Raw genomic sequence first — 19,166 nt, 5'->3', positions numbered from 1 at the left:
GCCTGGGCTGCAAGTCAGCACCTCAGGACCTGTGCAGCACCATGAGTACAGTCCCAGGATAAGCAGGGCTGAGACACATTGGTACAGTGTCTGTCCTAACTCAGCGTGGCCCTGGCCAGTGCTTTCACAAGCACTGGGAACCAGGACAATGAACAATGAGCTCTAGAAATGAGCCCTGTGCCCAAACCTGAGGGTGGTATTGCTAGAGTCATCTGGCTGTGATGGGGCTGAGCTGGCCAGTTTAAGGCGCTGGAGTTTTCTGTAAGGAGAAAAATCCGTCCCCACCTGCCCAATGCCCTAAGCTCCCTTCCAGCCCTTTGACATCGAGAGGCCATGAAATCATCTCCCAAGCTGTGAGGGATGTGTGCCACATTCAGGGGCCCTGCTTGGCCAACAAGAGCACCCCAGTGAAGTGAAGCTGCTGGCTGGCCAAGAGCCAGAGGTCAATATTGATCTGACTGGGGACCAGTGCTCAAACAGTGCTGGTAGGGATTGTATCTATGGTCAGAGGAGACTCCAGTGTCATCTGTGGACTATGAATATTCCTCCAAGCACAGAACACCTTCCTGCTTGCAGTGGGCCCCATTTCCCATGTCACACACCCCAAGGATTGCTCAGTCCCTCCCCCGGCTGCTTCATCCACTCATACCCATGGCACAATCCCACGCCCACACTGCCCGCCACACCACACCCACAGCCCTCTTTGGTGCAGGAGGAATCAGCACCCCTTTGGAAAATCAGGGGGCAAGTGCTCAGAGCAGCAATGCAGGCTTTCCTCCTCTCCACAGGTGGTATTGAGTCCCATCCACTGTAACACATGAGACCCCAAACCCTCCACGTTCATCTACTCTGCAGGGATATCATAGAGCCAGGAACATACCCTCCAGTCCTTGCCCACAGTCCTCCCTCCCACCCAGTGTGTGGCGTGCTGCAGTTGACAACACCCAACCCCACCTGACCCCAGAGCAGATGACGCATGAAGCCCAGGGTGGTTTTATAGAGTTTTTTATTTTCCAATCTGGCGCTTTCATGGTACAATTTTACAGGGCTGAGGCAGGAGTCTGTGAGCCTCTGCTCCCTGCCCACAGCCCCGGCAGAGGAGAGGAAACAAAGCAAACCCCAAACAGACGCTCTTCGGAGCCTAGGCCACAGCACTACAATCCACAGCACAATTAGCTAACTACTGCGCTCCAGGAGCTGGGAGGGCAGAGGATCCCCCTTCCCTGGCCACTCCCAGCTCCGAGGCAGTAGCTTGCAGCCTCCCCACGATGCCCCTGAGGGCAGACTTAACGGCTTCACTGCTCTCTCGTTTTTGGCACATGGCACTAGCTAAGCATTTGGCAGTTGGGTGAATTCCTGTCATGGGCCCAGAGTCCCAGGGATGGAGCAGGAGGGTGTCACCAGTGGGTGGGGGCAGGGACAGCATCTGGTGGGTGACCCAGGCCTTTCCCCCAAGTCACGCGCTGGCGGGGGATAGAGCCAGGGGTTGCATTTGCTCAGCAGCACAGTGATCACGCCAAGCCTGGCACAGGTAAACTTAGAGCTTGCCAAGGTGAGGAGTCAGTACTCTGCTCCGTGAAGCAGGCTGCAAAGCACCAGGCTTCTGAGAGTTAATGGTTACGGTTTCAGAAACAATCTGCCCATATCAGCTGGACCCAGCCCAAGATGCTTTGGGGACAGGTTTCCCTGCACCCACAATGGCAACATGGCCTTGAGAACCAGAATCCCTTGCACTGAAACAAACCCTCCAGCCGACAGACAGCACCCACATGAATCAATCCCTCCTGAAGAATGTGTGTCCCTGGAAACCCAATCAGAAACCGAGCTGCTGCACAGATCTTAGCGGTGACCAACAGCTCTGATACCAGCAGGTCACAAACTCAGATGGGTACAACCATCAGCCAAAGATAGACATATGCAGGGATCAGTGTCATACCTGAAGACCCAGGCCCTGTGGACATAGAGCCTGCAAAAACAGTGGAGACAAACTATTGCCCCTGAAGGCAGCATGGCACTAAGATGAGCAACGTGGGCATAGGCACAGGTGGGGGTGTCTGCCCATGCCATGCCTGTGCTTCTGGGTGAGGACAGGGTTCTTTTTTGCATGGAGCCCTTTGGCTGCACACCTGGCTTGAGCCCGCCGTGAAAGCACTTTGAATCTGGAAACAGGCAGGGTGCTGGGCAGCCACTGTATCCATGTGCCCATCTCTGAGGCTTTCTCCACTGCCAAAACACCTCACTCCCTTCTGGCTGGGGCTGATCAATCATTTCTGAGGTGGGGGCTCCCCATCCCATGTTTAGGCTTTGACCAAGCAGCAGGCCAGAAAGTCATGAGGCCCCCTCACCAGCTGCAAACTATGGAATGTATTTGAGAATAGGATGTTCTCTGTCACCACCAACAGGTCAAAGGCTCCACCTGGGAAGCACCAGGGGAGTCCAGCCTGCCTGGAGAGTCAGCAGAAAACCTTTCCTAGTGTAAACATTATGCGCTCGCTGCACAGTTCAGCGGCAGGGTTCCATGGGAATAAGGCAGCTAGTTGTGCACCGTCGCTGCGAGCGTGTGCAGCACATGTAGCAAGAGACACGGGTCCCCTGGGTGCTGTGCCCAGAGCACGGCAGGGTCAAGGCTGTAAACACATTGCTTCCCACACCCAAGCAGGCTGCGGTGTGGTTCCTAGGGGCCTACAGTCCCCTGAGTGAGGGTGGGGGCAGGCACAGACTGGAGCAACCCCTGCGGGCATCAGGAGGTAGCGCTTCTGCCTCCAGGGCAATACACAAGTGACAAGAGGGGCAGGGAAGTTGGCTAGCTTGCAGCTCTCTGCACTTTCACAGGAGATTCAATATACTCCGAGGCAGCAGCAGGGAGTACTGGTAACCCCAGGTATAGCCCCACTGGAGGAGGAAGGGGCAATGAGCATCCAGAGTGGCTTGAATTTCAAACTGCTACTGTGCTCAAAGTGCCTGTCCTCTCTCCTGATATCCTGGCCTGTCTGAGCTGCGTCTGGGCAGTGTTGGTGGATGTGTGTGTGTGTGTGGATGTGGGTCGAGGCCTGGGTCTGGGTCCTCATTTACTCTTGCCTGGGGTCTGTGTTAGATGGGAACACACTCTTTCCTGCAAGAGGCACTGGAGGCACTAGCTCACATGTGTGCCGGGAGGGAGGCACGGGGCTGCTTTGCTGGTGACCCCAGCCCATGCTTCTGTACCAACTAAGCCACTTTCAGGGCTTGGTCCTTTGGCTGCAGTTTGGGAGACTGCTAGCTCTACAAGAAACAGCCCCACCCGCCCACTGAGCCCCCAGACTTCTCCATGGCTTCTGTCCCCCTCCCTGTGGCAGGTGCCAGCCCCAAGGCTCCTAGGATTGTAGGCAGGAGGGGGCTTGCCCTTATACATCCAAGTTGGAGAGAGGCAAACACTTGATATTTGATGCTGGATCAGGAACCAAGAGGCTTTTCCCATCACCAGTGCTGCCAGAGGGAACTGGAGGGGGGGCGGGGGCAGAGGCGTGGGAGGGCCTGACAGGTCTAGGAAGACTAGGACGTGAAGCAGAGTCTCCACACAGGCCTTAGTGCCTCAGCAGCTGTCCCCAGTGAGCCCTGCCTTCCCTCTTGCTAAACAGACACTACACTGGCTCCTTCTCCTCTACCCCTGTTACTAAGTGGTGGTGAGTGACACAGCTCAGCTCAGACTGACGGCCTGGGGGGCTCTGCCAGCTCACCCCTTTCATGGCAGCCTCTGCTCTGGGCTCAGATGGGGGCTGCAGAGGAAGGCTGGCACACACAGCTGTCCTGCAGCTTGTGGAGTGCAGGGCCAGCATGTCTTGGGGCTCTGGCCTGGGTGACTGTGAGGACACCACGTCGGGAAGGAGGGGCACTAGCAGGGTCAAGGGGGGCAGGGACTGCTATGGGTCAGGACTGGGGCACCGGCAGAGGCACCCCTGCCTCTCCCCACCTGCCTGGCACCGTCGCTTCCCCAAGAACAGGAGACAGCCCCGGGATGGGATACCATGCAGGAGAGTCCTGAAGAACACAGCTCACTGGGAGGGGGCTCCATGGCACATTGGCCTCCCCCTGCCCAGAGCCTGCACTGGGGAGGCCGCAGCCCCGCAAGACCCTGGCTGCAGTCACCGTCAGCACCGCGGCAACAGGAACAGAAAATTCCGTAAAAATAACCATAGAAATTTCTCTTCTCTCTGATTACAAAGATACAAAATGTATAAAACCCTCCCCACCCCCGCCCCACCTCCAGGACACGCACACGCGCACACACACAGTGTAGAAAGGGTTCAGAGAGGAAGATTTCGGTCTGTTTGTTTCTGATATGTTAATGAGTGGCACCAGCAGGGGGTTTTGCTCATGGTGTAGTGCTGCTCCCTGCTCCGGGGCACCCTGTCAAGGCAGGCAATTGGCCGGTGCAGCCTCATTTGGCCCAGAGGTACCTGAGACCCCTTTCTTCCAGGGGCGTTGGCGTGGCCTGCCTGGCTCTTGGCCCACGAGTCCTCCAGCAATGATGGGTGGGGAAGGCAGGGTGCCTTCGGGCCAACCACTGTCAGTTTTCTCCTTGCAGGCGCCTGCCCCACCCCCAGGGACCCTGACCGTCTGCTGGAAGGGTCCAACCAGGCGAATACCCCTGCTTCTTCCTTTGCTCTTGAAGCAGCTTGGGCCCCTCAGGAATGGCCCTCACTTCTTGTGACTCTGTGTGGGGGAAAGGAGAGCAAAATTAACACAAGAAGCCCCTGGGGCTCTGCTCCCTGTTCCCTCTTCCCTGGCTGGTCTAAGCCCAAGGGCAGGGGCTGTGGAAAGCACAACCCCCATACTGATCAGTACCAGCAACAGTGCCAATGCCCAGGACAAGCAGGTATAAGACAACAGATGAGCTTTACCTCCAGCCTGCACCTGTGTCTAACACATCTGAAAGGCTTGTTCCTTACTGTGCACCCTGAAAAGAAGAACACTGCCAGGGCATGGCAGCAATAGCCAAGGATGGACATCCTCTGCCCACAGGAGCCCGAGGATGCCTTCTAGACCTCCCCCATTGTGCTGGTCTGTTGTGCTAAGAATCCAGCTGGGGTCCTGTAGGGTGTGCAGGGGAGTGTAGTGGGGAGAAAAATGGGTTCAAATGGCCCCATGGCAGCACTGTGAGGACAGGAACACAGCAGCACTGCTTGGAACAGGTGCAGCAACAGAAAGGACCAGGAACAGAAAGGGAAACAGCCCATCTCCCTCTCTAAGGACAGGGCCCAGGACCCAAAGTGTGGGAGGGGGAAGGTGGCATGTAAGAGGAGATGGGCTAGGCCCAGTCCTCCCATCCAGCCCAACCATTGCAGACAAGGCAAACAGAGCTGGAGAACACCCAGCTCTAAGGAGGATTTAAGGGAACTCAGGGCAGGGAAAGGGCTTTCAAATGAGACGGACACATGCTGGGCTCAGGTGTTGGGCACACTCTTTCTTTTATACCACCCCTCCAAGCCCAGCACGTCAGACGGGACACCACTGCTTCTCTGTAGCCTAGGGGAAGGCAAAGCTTGGCCCACAGATCCAATTGGGCCCACGGTAGACTCCAATTCCCACCAGCTTCTGCCCATGTTGCTGTGGCCAGTTTTCATGGAGACCCCAGGAGTGGCAGGGCCATGACATTGTCAGGCCAGGGCTTCCATGAAGACTGGCACCAGCAGTGCTGTCAGGGTGTGTGGCTGGGTGGGGAGCTGCTCCACACTTTCAGACCCTATACCTCACGCCAGCCAGAAGCCTGGTAGCAATGCTCATGTTTCCCATACCAAACATAACAGGGGCAGAAGGCATGCCAAGGTGGCTAGAGGTTAAGGTTACTCATTGGCCAAGACACAGCATAGACTGGACTGACCTGAACGCTGCCTCTGGGAAAGGGCAACACTTACTCTGAATCTGGCGACAGCTCAGAGATACTGTGGGAGGTTGCAGAGCGAGGCGTGGAAGGGCACGGCACAGAAGGTGTTGAGGAGGTCTGCACTGCAGAAGGAGTTGCCGTGGTCTGTGGGCCAGAGGGAGTGCTGGAAGATTGCATGGAGGACAGGACAGAGGAATTAAATGAAGCAAGGATGGAAGAAAGGATGTCTAATTGCTCTGTGGAAGGGTGTTGGCTGGCAGCTGCTTCCAGATTCTCCCTAGAAGGCTGCCTCCTAGACAGAGGTTCTAGGTTCTCTCGGGAGGGCTGCCTTCTAGACAAAGACTCTAAATTTTCCCATGATGGATGCCTACTGGGCACTGTATCCAGATGCTCCCTGGAAGTAGATCTTCTGGATAAAAAGTCCAGCTGCTCTCTTGAAGGTTGTCTAGCTGATGCAAGCTGGTCCCTTGAAGGTCGTCTTCGAGAAAGCAGATCCAACTGTTCCCGAGATATGTCTCGACTTGGCAAAGTGTCCATTCGATCTCTAGAAATTTGCCTACTAGGTAACGTATTTAGCCACTCTCTAGAGACTTCTCTTACTGGCCCACAGTCTAGTTGTTCTCTAGACCCAAACCTACTGGGTACCATATCTAGATGGTCTCTAGACCCCTGCCTCCTGGGAAGTGTGTTCCCATGATCGCTTTGATCATGCCTGGTAGCTAAGGTGTCTAAGTCCCCTCTAGACCCATGCCTGCTGGGTAGATTTTGCAGGTGTTCTCTAGACCCATGCCTACTAGGGATGGTGTCCAGCTGCTCCCTGGAGCCATGCCTGCTGGGGACAGCTTCCAAACGCTCCCCCGAGTTGTTCCTGCTCAGCTGCTCTCTGGACATCTGCCTTCTCATCAGCATATCGAGCTGCTCCCGGGAAGAGTACCGGCTAGCTGGCTGGGAGAGGCTGCCTGCCCCTGAGTAGATCCTGCCATAGGAAGCAGCAGGAACAGCCCGGTGACCCAACGTGGACGTTTTGTACCAAGAGAGCTCATTGGTCATTCTGCCCACAGAGGACAAGCCCTGCAGAGCTGGAGGGTACTGGAGGCGATTCTTCAGAATTCCTGCAGGAGACAAGCAAAGCCGAGAGTGAAGCAAGTCCTGAGGATGGCAGAGAAAATCCCCCCTTATTCCCAAACAATGGGCCTGGCTCAGTGACCTGAGCTGTGCTGTCCCTCTCCATGAGCCCCATGGGGTGGAGGAAGTTGCAGCTGGGTGTGCTTGGGATAGTTTCAAGATGCCAGCACCTACGCTCTGTCATCACCAGGGAGGAGGCATCACCAGGGAGGAGGCATCACCAGGGAGGACTATACCTCTATTGCTCAGGATTGTAAGGGGACTGTTAGGAAGGCCAAGGCAGAAATGGAGCTGGGATTAGCAACCCGGATCAAGGACAACAAGAAGTCCTTTTTTTAAATACACAGGAGGTAAAAAGAAGGTACTGGGTAATGCGGGGCCTCTGCAGGACACGCTTGGAAATCTGGTGGTCTTACCAGATGACAAAGCTAACCTATTTAACAATTTCTTTGCCTCCATTCTTCTGAGCAGGGACCAGGTCATCCCCCACACCGGGATCCCCGATGGTCCCAGGGGAGGCGCAGCCAGGCCCAGGGTCAGGTAGGATCTAGTCAGGGAACTTCTGGAGGGACTGGACGTGTTCAAATCAGCTGGTCCAGATGATCTCCACCCCAGAGCACTGAGGGAATTAGCAGAGGTCATTGCGGGACCCCTGGCACAGCTTTATGAGCACTCATGGTACTCTGGAAAGGTACCAGAGGACTGTAAAAGGGCCAGTGTAGTTCCCATTTTCAAAAAAGGGAGGAAGGAGGACCCAGGAAGTTATAGGTCTGTTAGCCTTACCTTGGTCCTGGGGAAGCTCTTTGACAAAATTATTCAGGTGCACATCTGAGAGTGGCAAGCAGGGGAGTGTATGCTTATGGGCAACCAGCACAGGTTCATTAGAGGCAGGTCCTGTCAGACCAACCTGGTGGCCTTCTACGACCAGGTCACAAAACCCTTGGATGCAGGTGTCGCGGTGGACATAGTCTTTCTGGACTTTAGGAAGGCCTTTGACACTGTCTCTCACCCCATTCTTGTTAAAAAATTGTGGTGCAATGCCTACACAGTCAAATGGGTCGCCAACTGGCTGGAGGGCTGCACCCAGAGAGTGGGGGGGGATGGGTCATTTTCGACCTGGAGGGATGTGGGCAGTGGGGTGTCCCAGGGCTCGGTCCTCGGGCCCGCACTGTTCAACATCTTCATCAGTGACTTGGACGAAGGGATGAAAAGCACCTTGTCAAATTTGCAGATGACACTAAGATGTGGGGAGAAATGGGCATGCTAGAAGGGAGGGACAGGCTGCAATTGGATCTGGACAGGTTACAGGGGTGGGTGGATGAGAACAAGATGGGATTCAATATGGATAAGTGCAAGGTACTGCACCTAGGGAGAAAGAATAGCACCATACCTACAGGCTGGGGAACTCCCTACTTGTCAGCACAGAGGCAGAAAAGGATCTTGGAGTATTATAGACTCCAAGATGAACATGGGCTGCTAATGTGGGGATGTAGTCAGGAAGGCTAATCACACCTTGTCATGCATCCACAGATACATCATGAGCCAAGGAGGTGATCCTCCCCCACTATGAGGCACTGGTCAGGCCGCAGCTGGAGTACTGCGTCCAGTTCTGGGCGCCGCACTTCAAGAGGGATGTGGATAACATGGAAAGGGTCCAGAGGAGGTCACTCGTATGATCAAGGGGCAGCAGGGCAGGCCCTACGAGGAGAGGCTACGGGACCTGAACCTGTTCAGCCTCCACAAAAGAAGGCTGAGAGGGGATCTGGTGGCTGTCTACAAACTGGCCAAGGGGGACCAGCAGGCAATGGGAGAGTCCCTGTTCCTCTGAGCACTACTGAAAGTAACAAGGAACAACGGCCATAAGTTGACTGAGGGTAGATTTAGGCTAGATATCAGGAGGCGCTACTTCACTGTCAGGATGGCTAGGAGCTGGAACCAACTTCCAGGGGAAGTGGTGCTCGCTCCTACCCTGGGAGTCTTCAAAAGGAGGCTCGATAGACACCTTGCCGGGGTCGTTTGACCCCAGCATCCTTTCCTGCCCATGGCAGGGTTCAGACTTGATGATCTGCTCAGGTCCCTTCCGACCCTACCAACTATGAAACTATCTCCAGAACAGAGACGTGTCTAATGCCAGTAGACATACAGAGAAGCCATGAATGGTCAGTCTGCCCAAGCAGTGCCAGTCCTCCAAGAGTAGGGGGTGTGGCAAGGCTCTGAGGGTGCAGTCAATAGGATGTACAGTATGCACCCAGAAGCACTGGCAGGGCTCTGGGGCAATTGCCTGCCTGCCCGCCGCCCCCCTCCCCCCCTCTTCCCCAGTCCAGCGCAGTTACCTTTCCTTTGGCGCTGGGTCTGGGTGAGGGAGTTCTCATCCCCGCTGGTCAGGGCCAGGTCTGGCTGGTTGTTGTTGGCTGCATCCTTATTGATGTCAAATCCCAGCTTCCGCTCAGAGCCCCATTTCTGCAGGGAGCAGGGGTGAACCTCGCATTCGCCCAACGCTGGCCAGTAGGACATCAGGTCATTGCCATCCACATCTGGGGAGGGGCAGAAAAAGACCACAGGGGAGGAAGAACACATTATGCCTGGATACGACTAAGAGCAGGACCTGCCATGATGCTCACAGGGGTCAATTCACAAGGCCTCTCCAAGCTCGTGCCTCACAGCCTGCAGTAGGCTGGTGGGACTCGCAGGGGAGAACCAGCAGACAGGACAGGTGGTGGCATTCCCCTGCCACTCCTGCAGTCCCGCCTGGCCTGGATCCTATTAGCTAGTCCCAGGGCTCATCAGGTTTAGATTTTATCTTAGCAAAGCATCATGCTGCATCAACAGCAGGTGCTTCAGAAGTGCCCTGTGGAAGGAGACCCTTCCCTCCCACTCTCACGTCTACATAACTCCAGGCCCTGGTTGACTGCCAGGGCCCCAGCATCTGGCAGGACTCTCCTTTGGTACTTGCCCTTGGGGGTGGTGTTGGAGGGATTGGTGAGGAGACGCTCGCTGTGTGCGGCCCGTTTGAACTGGCGCTGGAACCTGCCACGCAGACGCACGTTCTCCTCGCTCTCCGATGAGGGGATGGAAAGACTGCGCTCCTCATCCAGGGAGAGGTCACTGTCCGAGTCCGAGTCTTGATCTGGGCAGGACACATGGAGGTTGGAAGAGGAAGGGGGCAGAGTGGGATGGGGTTCCAGGGTTCTCCTGCCTGCATCCTCAGCTGAACCCCCTGATCTGGCTCTCCCCCCGTGAAAACCACAGGCCACTGCCCACAGTGCAGCCCAGGTCACAGCCCCGTCTTGTGGGGTCTTTGCCCTGTTTTCACCCCCAGTAACTAGCCAGATCATTTCCCCTCTGCCCAAGGATAGGCACTGCTGAGTGACAGAACAAGGAGCAATGGTCTCAAGTTGCTGCAAGGGAGGTTTAGGTTGGATATTAGGCACAGCTTTCTCACTAGGAGGGTGGAAGCCCTGGAACAAGTTACCTAGAGAGATGGTGGAATCACCATCCATTGAGGTTTTTAAGGCCCAGCTTGACTAAGCCCTGGCTGTAATGATCCAGCTGGGGATGGCCCTGCTTTGAGCAGGAGGTTGGACTAGATGACCTCCTGAGGTCCCTTCCAACCTGAACTTCCTACGATTCTGTGATTGACTCTGGCTGCTCCCTTCTGCCTTAATCACAGTCTGGGCAGACTCAGGAATCAGCAGGCTGACTGGTAGGGGCAGGTGCTCTGAGCCAACACCTGCAGCACAAAGTTGAAGGAGAAACATCCCTCATGTGTGGCGCTCGTTGTCAAGGCCAAGAGCATAACCGGTTTCCAAAAGGAACTGGACCAGCTTTTGGAGGGCAGGTCCACTGACAGCAGTTAACCACAGCAGTTGGGGATGTGACCTGCTGCTGGTGCCTGGGAGGGATGGCAGGGGCTGGGTTGCTCCATACCCGCCCCGTTCCTTGGACTCTTCCTTTAAAGCATCCACTATTTGCCATTGTGGGAGACAGGACGCAGGCTGGCAGACTTTTAGCCTGATGAAGCGTGGCCTTTCCTATGCTCCAAAGACTCTGTGCTAGCTTGGGACCTGCCCCATGTTACAGCAGCTGCTGTTTTGGGGCAGTCCGAAGCCCCTCCACACTTACAGCAATGTGAGAGGGCTGGGTGTCAGCCTTACCTCCTCCTGCATCACGGTGGAACATTGCCACGTCAAGATCCGTGGGGCCAGTGTGACCGAGTAGACTGTGATCCAGGGCAGAGCCCTGACGTGCCATCATGTTCTCTCTGAAACACACCAGGCACAAGACTGCGACTCCGATTCCCTACCAGGCAGCGCTCCGGGTAATGCAGCCCTCTCCTCTCATCTTCTGCACTTGGCATCAGCACCAGGATAAGAAGACAAGACGCAGAGGCAGAGACCTTTGAGGGCTAGGCCTGAGGTGCAGAGCTGCATGGGATGCCCAGGACTGGACCAGCAATGGGCTGTGAGCCAGGAGTGAGGGGGACTGGCTGAGCTCCAGGGCTGGATCAGCAGGTGTAGTTAGGACAAGGACTGAAGGGAGTCAGCAGAGGTACTGGGGGAAGCCCAGGAGTCCTGCTCATCCACAATAAAGGGGCCAGAGGGCTGGCAGGTGATGTCTGGGAGGAGAGAAGCACCCTCACCCTGCCACATCCATCATGTCACAGCCATGCACACATGGGCTCACTACCACCCTGCTGCCAGGCTATGCCCTACCAGCCTACACCCTACCTGAGGTAACCACGCTGGCTGGAGTGGGTGCGGCCGGAGCGGACACTGCTGACCGAGGAGATGGTGGAGGCCCCCAGGGTGATACGGATGAGGCCACTCTCCTCAAACAGCGCCGTGTTGTTGTATGCATTGGGGCCCTGGTGAGGAAGAGGCGTGGAGGCTCCATTAGGAGTCTGTCTGCTACAGCTGGGTGTCACAACCCTGCCCCCACCCACTGGGTCTATCACCACAGAGAGGGGACAGGGGCCTGAGCCCATTCAGAAGCCCCCAGGGCTCTGCCCAGCAAGGCATCCCCATCTTTCCCAGGGGCACAGATGCCTCCACATGGGAACACAGGGCTCCCTAGGATTGGCAATACCTAAACTCTGATGTGGCCGCTTGGTCCAGCTGCAGAGCTCAACCCTCTGCTCAGGTGCTTTCTGGCTCAGGACCTCCCACACTGCCTCCCTGGAGCAGTGGGAATGACCAAGGGAAGGCACTGCCCCTCAGGCAGCTGCATGACAGGCTGAGAGGAGGACACAGCCCTTTCCCCGTGATTCAGCCTAAAGACAAGCCGCTCCGTCACCCACCTGTGCACTCCTGGCTGCCTCCTCACCCTGCCCCTTCTTGCCAAGGCAGGCCAGTTTCCAGGCCTCCTGCACCTCCTCGTTCAGGATGCAGAACAGAAGCAACACAGCCAAGCCCTGAGAGGGAAGGGAAGGGAAGCTGTGAGTAGGAGTGTCGAGGGGGAAGCCCACAAGTACCTCCTGGAGCCCGCTGCTCCAAACCAAGTGGTGGGGCTGCATGGAGCCATTCACAGATGTGCTATTGGTTCCAGTCCGCTCCCCTGGAGCCCACTGCCAGGAGCTGGTGACTTTTGTTTCAGTCAGTCCTGCCTGTACACAGACGTAGCTCTCCAGCATTGGGCACACCGCTGCAAGCACCTTTGGATGGCAGGGGTGTAGCAAGTAGCATGACTGCAAGGGAAGCATCCCTGCGCTGCTCAGCTGCCGTTTAGGGCCCCTCACAATTCTTTAGTCTCTGGAAGAGGAGGGAAGAAGCGACTCCCTCTTGGAGGGGGCTGCCTCCTGGTTAAGTTCCCTGAGGCCCACGGGAAGATGGGTGAGGAAACAGGTCAGGGCCATGTGGGGCACTGCAGAAGACTTTCCCTCCAGAACTCAGGAGATCTGCTCAGGTGTAGAGGTGCTGGGGACCAAAAAGGCTCTGAGGCCACAGGTGGTTATGAACCTGGGTACACACCAGCAAGCACAAAGGCCTCTCCACATCAGTCTACCCGCTCACCAGCTCTCAGGGAGGGCCCCTCACTTGTAGCAGCTGAACCAGGCAGCATAGATACTGTGGCCTGAGAGTAGCGAGGTAGGTGGGGGAGGAAAACCGGAACAGAAGTGGTTTGGGCAGCATGGGGTCCTGGCAGCTGGACCTGGCCCAATCCTGCTCTCAGGGCTCCCAGCACCAGGAAGGAGCCCAAGCAGAGCAAGGCTTTGCAGCAATGCAGTGTAACAGACTCCAGAGGGGACGGTTAGGACAGGGGTGCTGCAATGCTGGCACAGCCGGGTTGGTGAGGCTAGGAAGGGCAGACAGCAGACAGTTAGGTGCCACTCAAATTCCAGGCACTGGGGGCTCAAAGCCCATGCCTCCATGCAGCCCCTGTAGTCCGCAAGCATCCCTGCAGGCTTTCAGGTGAGCAAAGACCCATGACAAACTCAGGCCCATCTCTTCATTCAGGGAGACTCCTCTTGGGCAGCTGATTCAGAGCAGGCATGGGTAACACCCCGCAGGTGGCCCCGGAAGAGACTGCAGCTGCTGGCTGCTTGGGGTGTGCTACCACCAGAACCCAGCGGGGCTCTGCCTAGGCAGGACAATGGCTACTAGAGGCAGCAGGTAGCCCAGGGGTGAGGGCAGCAGCAAAAGGGAGCTGACAGCACCAAGCTTGAGCTAAAGGCAGGCAGAAGCTGTCAGGGATGAAGGGGAAGGAGGGATTGACAGAATGGAAAGGCCCAGTGCCCTGAAAACTGCTAGCAAAGGGTAGGGCCAGGGCTGCTCTCAGCTGGCAAACCTTTGTGAGGCCCTGCCGAGGGAACACACCTGAGCCGGCTCGGGGCGTGGGGGCAGATTGGCTTAGAGCTCGAGCTGCTTGGCCTTGCGGACAATGTACTGCCACAGTTCAACTGCTGGTGGCACCAAGTGGGCCCATTCATCCTAGCTCGGGCAGGCTTGTGTTGGAGATGCACCTAGACCAGCCTCTTCAGCAGGCAGCAATCTCAGCTGGTGAGTGTGACACTAGTAACAGCAACAGGTGTGCATGTGTACCAAGAGGAAAGAGGAGTGGGTGTGCACATGTGTCAGAGTGGAAGAGTGCCCAGCACCCGTTGGCCTCAGAGGTGGCTGGAGAGATCTGGGCTACACTGCTTGCTGGGTCACCCCCCGCTTTTTTTTTTAATTTCATGTCTGGGGCCAAATCAACCACGTCAGTTCCCAGCTCTATCAACTGAGAAGAGCTCAACCATTCAAGTCTGTGTGGCACAACCACCAGCAAATATCCTACCTGCCAAACTCTTCCACTTGCAGCTTCAGATACTCTCGGACCCAGGACAAGCATTCTGCATGAAAGCCCCAAGTCTGGAGGCCTTGGAATTTGATGCCCCTTAGCCTCACTTGCCCCTAGCCAAAAGGCTGAAGGAGCAGACTAGGGAGAAAGCCCAAGAGCAATCACCCATCACCCCAAGGTCTGGAACAGTCTGCCAGCGGAAGTGGTTCAAGCGCCTAAATTGAACACCTTCAAGAGTAAATTGGATGCTTATCTTGCTGGGATCCTATGACCCCAGCTGACTTCCTGCCCTTTGGGCAGGGGGCTGGACTCGATGATCTCCCGAGGTCCCTTCCAGCCCTAATGTCTATGAAATCTATGAAATCACCATAAATTGTGTAGCTGAGATCCACACATTGGAGGCATTATAGACTTTTCCAGGGGTCAGCCTGCCACAATGTAAGGGACAGGCCATCACCCTCTAACTACACTGAGTCCCTCAAGGCCGAGAAGAAGGGAATCTCACCTGCCAGGTCACTTGCTGGGTCAAACCTGGCTCAGCTGTGTCAGTGTTCAGAGGGGAGAGATCAAAGCTTGGGAGCTGCTGGGTTACTGCCAGGCAGGCCTGAGCCAGGGAGCAGCATAGGAGGGGGACAGGGAAGTCAAGGGCTGCAGAGCAGGGCACACACAGGGGTGGGGAGAAGCGATCTCTTTTGTTGCACAGCAGTACAGGACTAGGGCAGAGGGATCCTGCTGGAGCAAGAACCACTGGTTCCCCACTCCGTTTCCTGCCCTCCTCTCCCCACCTCCCTGTAACTTTCCTTTCCATCCGACTGACTCTTCCCTTCACTTTCCCTTGTCCAGTGGGAGGTATCCTGGGAGGAGAGGAGAGGAAAGAGGAGGGGCTGAGCTCCTGCTTGGCATCCCTGGGCAGAGGCTGGACAGAGAGTTACCTGGAGGCTGCAGAGGACAGTGTAGAGGTAGTGGAAAGCCAGGACACTGTTGTTGACAGCCAAGAGGCCAAAGAGCCAGGTAGTACTAATAACTAGAAGCAGAACAAAGGAGCTTCGCAGCGTCATGCTGGAGAGAGAGAGACAGACAGACAAGCACACACACACACACATACACACACTGAGGTTAGACTGTGTTGTTAACCTAGAATATCACTCTGACAGAAACACAGGGGAAAGCACACGCCTGTCACCAGCTGCCTGGCTCTCTCTCGGCACCACTTTCCCATGCCAAAAGCTCATGGGCACATGCAGTATTCTCCAGCTCCACAGTGCACTTGCTGTGTACTGACTGCTCTTAGCTGTGCACAGGCCATGCCCAGGGGATGACGCAGTCCCCAACCCAAGAAACTTCCTTTCTAAATCAGAAGCAGCACAGTGCAGACATACACAGACAGGCCCCTTGGCACTAAGACAGGGAAGCAGACCCAGCATTACAGGGTGGCTTGGAAGGCGAAGTGGAGGATGAATGGGAGAGGGTCACAAGTGGAGAGCAAAGCAGGGTAGGAGCAGGAGGGAACAAGCATGGAGACAGGGGCTGGAGAGGAGCAGAGCCCTGAAGATATGAGCAGGAGTGCAAGGTATCAGACGAGGGGGTGCGTGGGAAGGGCAAGGCAGGGAGTGAAGTCATGCATTTCAGCCTTGGCCAGCCTGGAGGGAGGAAGCTAAGTCATGTCAGCTTAGCCAGGGAAGGGGACAGGGTTACAACAATGGCTTTCCTTGGCAGCAGGCAAGATGGGAAGGCTGACTGGACAAAAAAGGACAGGGAGGTCTGGGCGGTGATGGAGAAGGGAGTGTGCAGGCAGAGGGTGTTTGGCCAGTTGGAGCAATAAAAGGCAAAGCCAGAAGCAACCCCAGTGGTGGGCAGTCAGAGTAGGTGAGCCCTTCTAAGATCCCACCAGCCCATACTCACAGCACTGACTTCTTCTTGGCCTCCTTCTGACCTGGGGAACATGACATCTTTGCCACCAGCAGGAACATAACTCCATTCATCTGAAAGCAGAAACTGGTTAGAGGCTGCTCTGCTGCTCTGGCCCTGGTGCTCTCTGCCCCTTCCTACCACTCTGGGTGAGCAGCCAGCCCTGTCCAGAGCTGAGCTCCTTCCATAGATATCTGTCTGCAAGAGCTTGGGGAATGGTGAGAAGGGGAGTCCAGGGGGGGAGAAGCACATGGAGAAGAAAGGAGAAGGAGCAGAGAGGACCTACACAGGGAGGGACATGAAGTGGAAGAGCCAGGAGAAACCTGGGAAAGAGCAAGAGGGGAAGAGGCCAAGATGCCTGGCAGGTATTAAGAGAGTGAGAGTTTACCACAATGACGACGGTGATGGGGCCCGCAAAGCTCCAGACCAGCTTATCATGGATGGAAATCCAGCAGAAGTCAGGGTTCCCATAGCCCTCAGGGTCCAGGCCGACTGACAGTCCTGGGGAGGGGAGGAGAGGGAAGGGAAGGCTCAGTTCCAAGCAAGGCTGCCTGGACTTGCTCTGCATTTCCAGGGCCTCTCCCAGCAAAGAAACACAAAGCAGGGACCAAGCACTGGCTGATGAGACCTTCAAATGCTCCTTGGAGATCAGTTGCAATGGGGTCCATTTTAGAGCCCCAGGACAGGGCACAAGCTGCCCAATCTGGCCATGCATGGCAGCCAGAAGCACAAGGTCCTGGGACACAGATGAAGATGAACATCCAAAGAGCATCTGTGCCCAATGCTGCACACCCTGGAATGGCAGGAGCTCCAGGCCCATCCTGAAGTAGGACAGGAGAGAGGCCTTGCTGGTTGTTTTGGAGGAAGGAGACCCTGGCTGCTGAGACCACTGAGTTCCACATCAGGGGAACTGGAAGCCCTGCCAGAACACCAATAGCTCATTATCCCATGGCACCAGTAGAGCCTGGCCCAGGGGGCCTGAGGACTTGTCTCCCCACCATACCCACAGGCACTCTCCACACCCTGAAGTTCACCAGCCAGGCTGCTCCGGCCTCATTCTCCATGCCCACTCTTGCACCCATGGTCTTTGTCAGGTCTGGAAGCAGGTACTGGGGATAAGCTCAGAGCACCCTGGCTGGCTAGCTTCTGGTCAGGTGTGCACCAATGGACTCATATAGAGGGGGTGTGAGTTGGGGCTGCTCAGCTCCTTTCTCACTGTGATGGACCTTGGCAGCAGTAGAGATGAGCCCTGACTGGAAACGAATGCATGTGGCCTTCATCTCTGCCTAGATGGTTGTCACACCAGGCTGGAGCTCACTGACTATCTCCATTGCACAGAGCTGCTGGGAATGCTCCTCCCATATAGCCACAAGCACATGCAAAGCTGCAAACATGGATGCCCACAGACGTCTACACACATTCTACACACATCTCCTCCTACCTGTCTCATTGGCTAGATAGTACCTGAATACCTGGAAACTTGCATGGTGCTCCTCCCACAGCTCTGACAGAAGGAGATTCTAAAGCACGCTCCTAGCATGGTCCCAGGCCCAAGCCACTTCCCACCTCCCTCCAAGCAGGCACCTGTCTTCCCCAGTAGGTAGCACCTACCTGTGATGATAGCAGGCACCCCCCAGCCAATGGCATAGTAGAACCTCATGGCCCCGAAGTTGACGTTGCGGGCTTCAGTTTGCATGCGGTAGATGTGGAGGCCCTGGACAAAGAGCCAGGCGAAGGTGGAGAGGAAGAAGCAGTGCAGCAGGATGGCAATCACAGTGCAGAGGAACTGAGAGAAGAGATCAGTGCTCAGAAGGAGCCCCCAGAACGGCCCCTTTTGTCCAAGGTGGGGGAGGCACTTCCTTGCCAGGTCCTCTCTCACTGCAGGAATGCCACCTTTGCAGCACACCAAGGGCCCCATTCTGCTCTAACTACTGGATGCCTCTGGTCCAGGCTGCTAGTCCCACTCCTCTAGACAGGGGCTGGAAATCAGGACCCAAAGGAAACAGCAAAGCCTGGAATGAGCCACCTTCTCACTCAGTTGCAGCCTGGCTCCAATCATTTCCCCCATCCGTTAGTAGGAGATTTGGACAGGGGTTGAGCAATGTTCTCAGGGAGGCAGACGCTTGGAGCTCAGACCTTGAAGCTCTCCCATCCTGGCTCTGGGAATCTCTCCTGCCACCAGCACAATCTTTGCTTTTGGGAGGGAGGGACCACATCCTCTAGAGGTGGCAGCTCATTGTCCCACCAGCTACCCTCAGTGCCCTTGAGTCTGTACCTGGACTCAACACCTGGGCCAGCACCGGGGCAGGACCGGGGGGCAACAGAGACTGAGTCTGTGGTGAGAATCTTGGCATAAAGCCCAGAAAGGATGGATGTGGTTTAACAAACAAGGACATTTGTTGGGGGGGAATTCCTTCCAGTCCAAATCTCCTTTTCTTCCTTGTTACTTCCAGAAGACCTTGGGGCATCCCACTGGGCAAGCTCATTCAAGGGCTCCTCCTTCCAGTGCCCCCCATTCTGACCAGTTCTCCATACGAAGCACTCGCCAGAACTCTCCCCTAGCCAGCAGGCCCCTCCATAGCTCCCTGGTCTGATGGCTCCTTCCTGCCTGGCTGCACAAGGGCTGACTCCTGCCCCTCACCTGGTTTTCAGTGTGGTTGATGCCCAGGAGGAAGAGCAGCTCAGAGAAGAAGAGGGTGGCAGCTATATTGGAGTAGATGCCCCGGGTGTTGGACTTGAGGCCCTTCAGACATGTCAGCAAGAAGAAGGTCAGCAGCAGAGCCACGAGGGACAGAGACACCAGGGAGTAGGTGACAATGGCCAAGGTCTCCAGGTCACCCTCCAGTTGCTGCAGGAGAAAGTCAGAAATAGGCTTCAGACTTAGGATGGAAGACACTTGGCATGTGCAGGCTTCCAAGGTGTGTGTCTCTCTCTCCCTCTCCCTTCAGGACACCAAAGAGAGAAGCAATCTGGGACTCTCTCTGACGCCTGTGCA

General features: G+C 56.0%; 1 protein-coding gene across 1 annotated transcript in view; it reads right to left on the bottom strand.

Annotated features, from left to right (window-relative positions):
• Positions 1–995: 995 nt before the first annotated feature.
• The window catches only part of CELSR3 (cadherin EGF LAG seven-pass G-type receptor 3), a 62,872-nt gene continuing 44,701 nt past the window's right edge, over positions 996–19,166 (bottom strand). The window contains exons 25-36 of the mRNA XM_090022771.1: positions 18,813–19,019; positions 17,783–17,957; positions 16,560–16,672; positions 16,166–16,245; positions 15,196–15,322; positions 12,285–12,398; positions 11,716–11,852; positions 11,143–11,249; positions 9,942–10,115; positions 9,322–9,522; positions 5,895–6,975; positions 996–4,692 (exon numbers count right to left, since the gene is read on the bottom strand). Of these exons, the coding sequence (XP_089878897.1) occupies positions 4,665–4,692; positions 5,895–6,975; positions 9,322–9,522; positions 9,942–10,115; positions 11,143–11,249; positions 11,716–11,852; positions 12,285–12,398; positions 15,196–15,322; positions 16,166–16,245; positions 16,560–16,672; positions 17,783–17,957; positions 18,813–19,019 (2,544 nt within the window). The 3' untranslated portion in view covers positions 996–4,664. The remainder of the gene's footprint in view (positions 4,693–5,894; positions 6,976–9,321; positions 9,523–9,941; positions 10,116–11,142; positions 11,250–11,715; positions 11,853–12,284; positions 12,399–15,195; positions 15,323–16,165; positions 16,246–16,559; positions 16,673–17,782; positions 17,958–18,812; positions 19,020–19,166) is intronic.

The sequence above is a fragment of the Crocodylus siamensis genome, chromosome 11 (assembly GCF_052110815.1).
Source record: "Crocodylus siamensis isolate JL-2025a chromosome 11, ASM5211081v1, whole genome shotgun sequence".
Lineage (NCBI taxonomy): Eukaryota > Metazoa > Chordata > Crocodylia > Crocodylidae > Crocodylus > Crocodylus siamensis.
The sequence above is the reverse complement of the archived record's forward strand: the minus strand, read 5'-3'. Positions and strand labels throughout refer to the sequence as shown.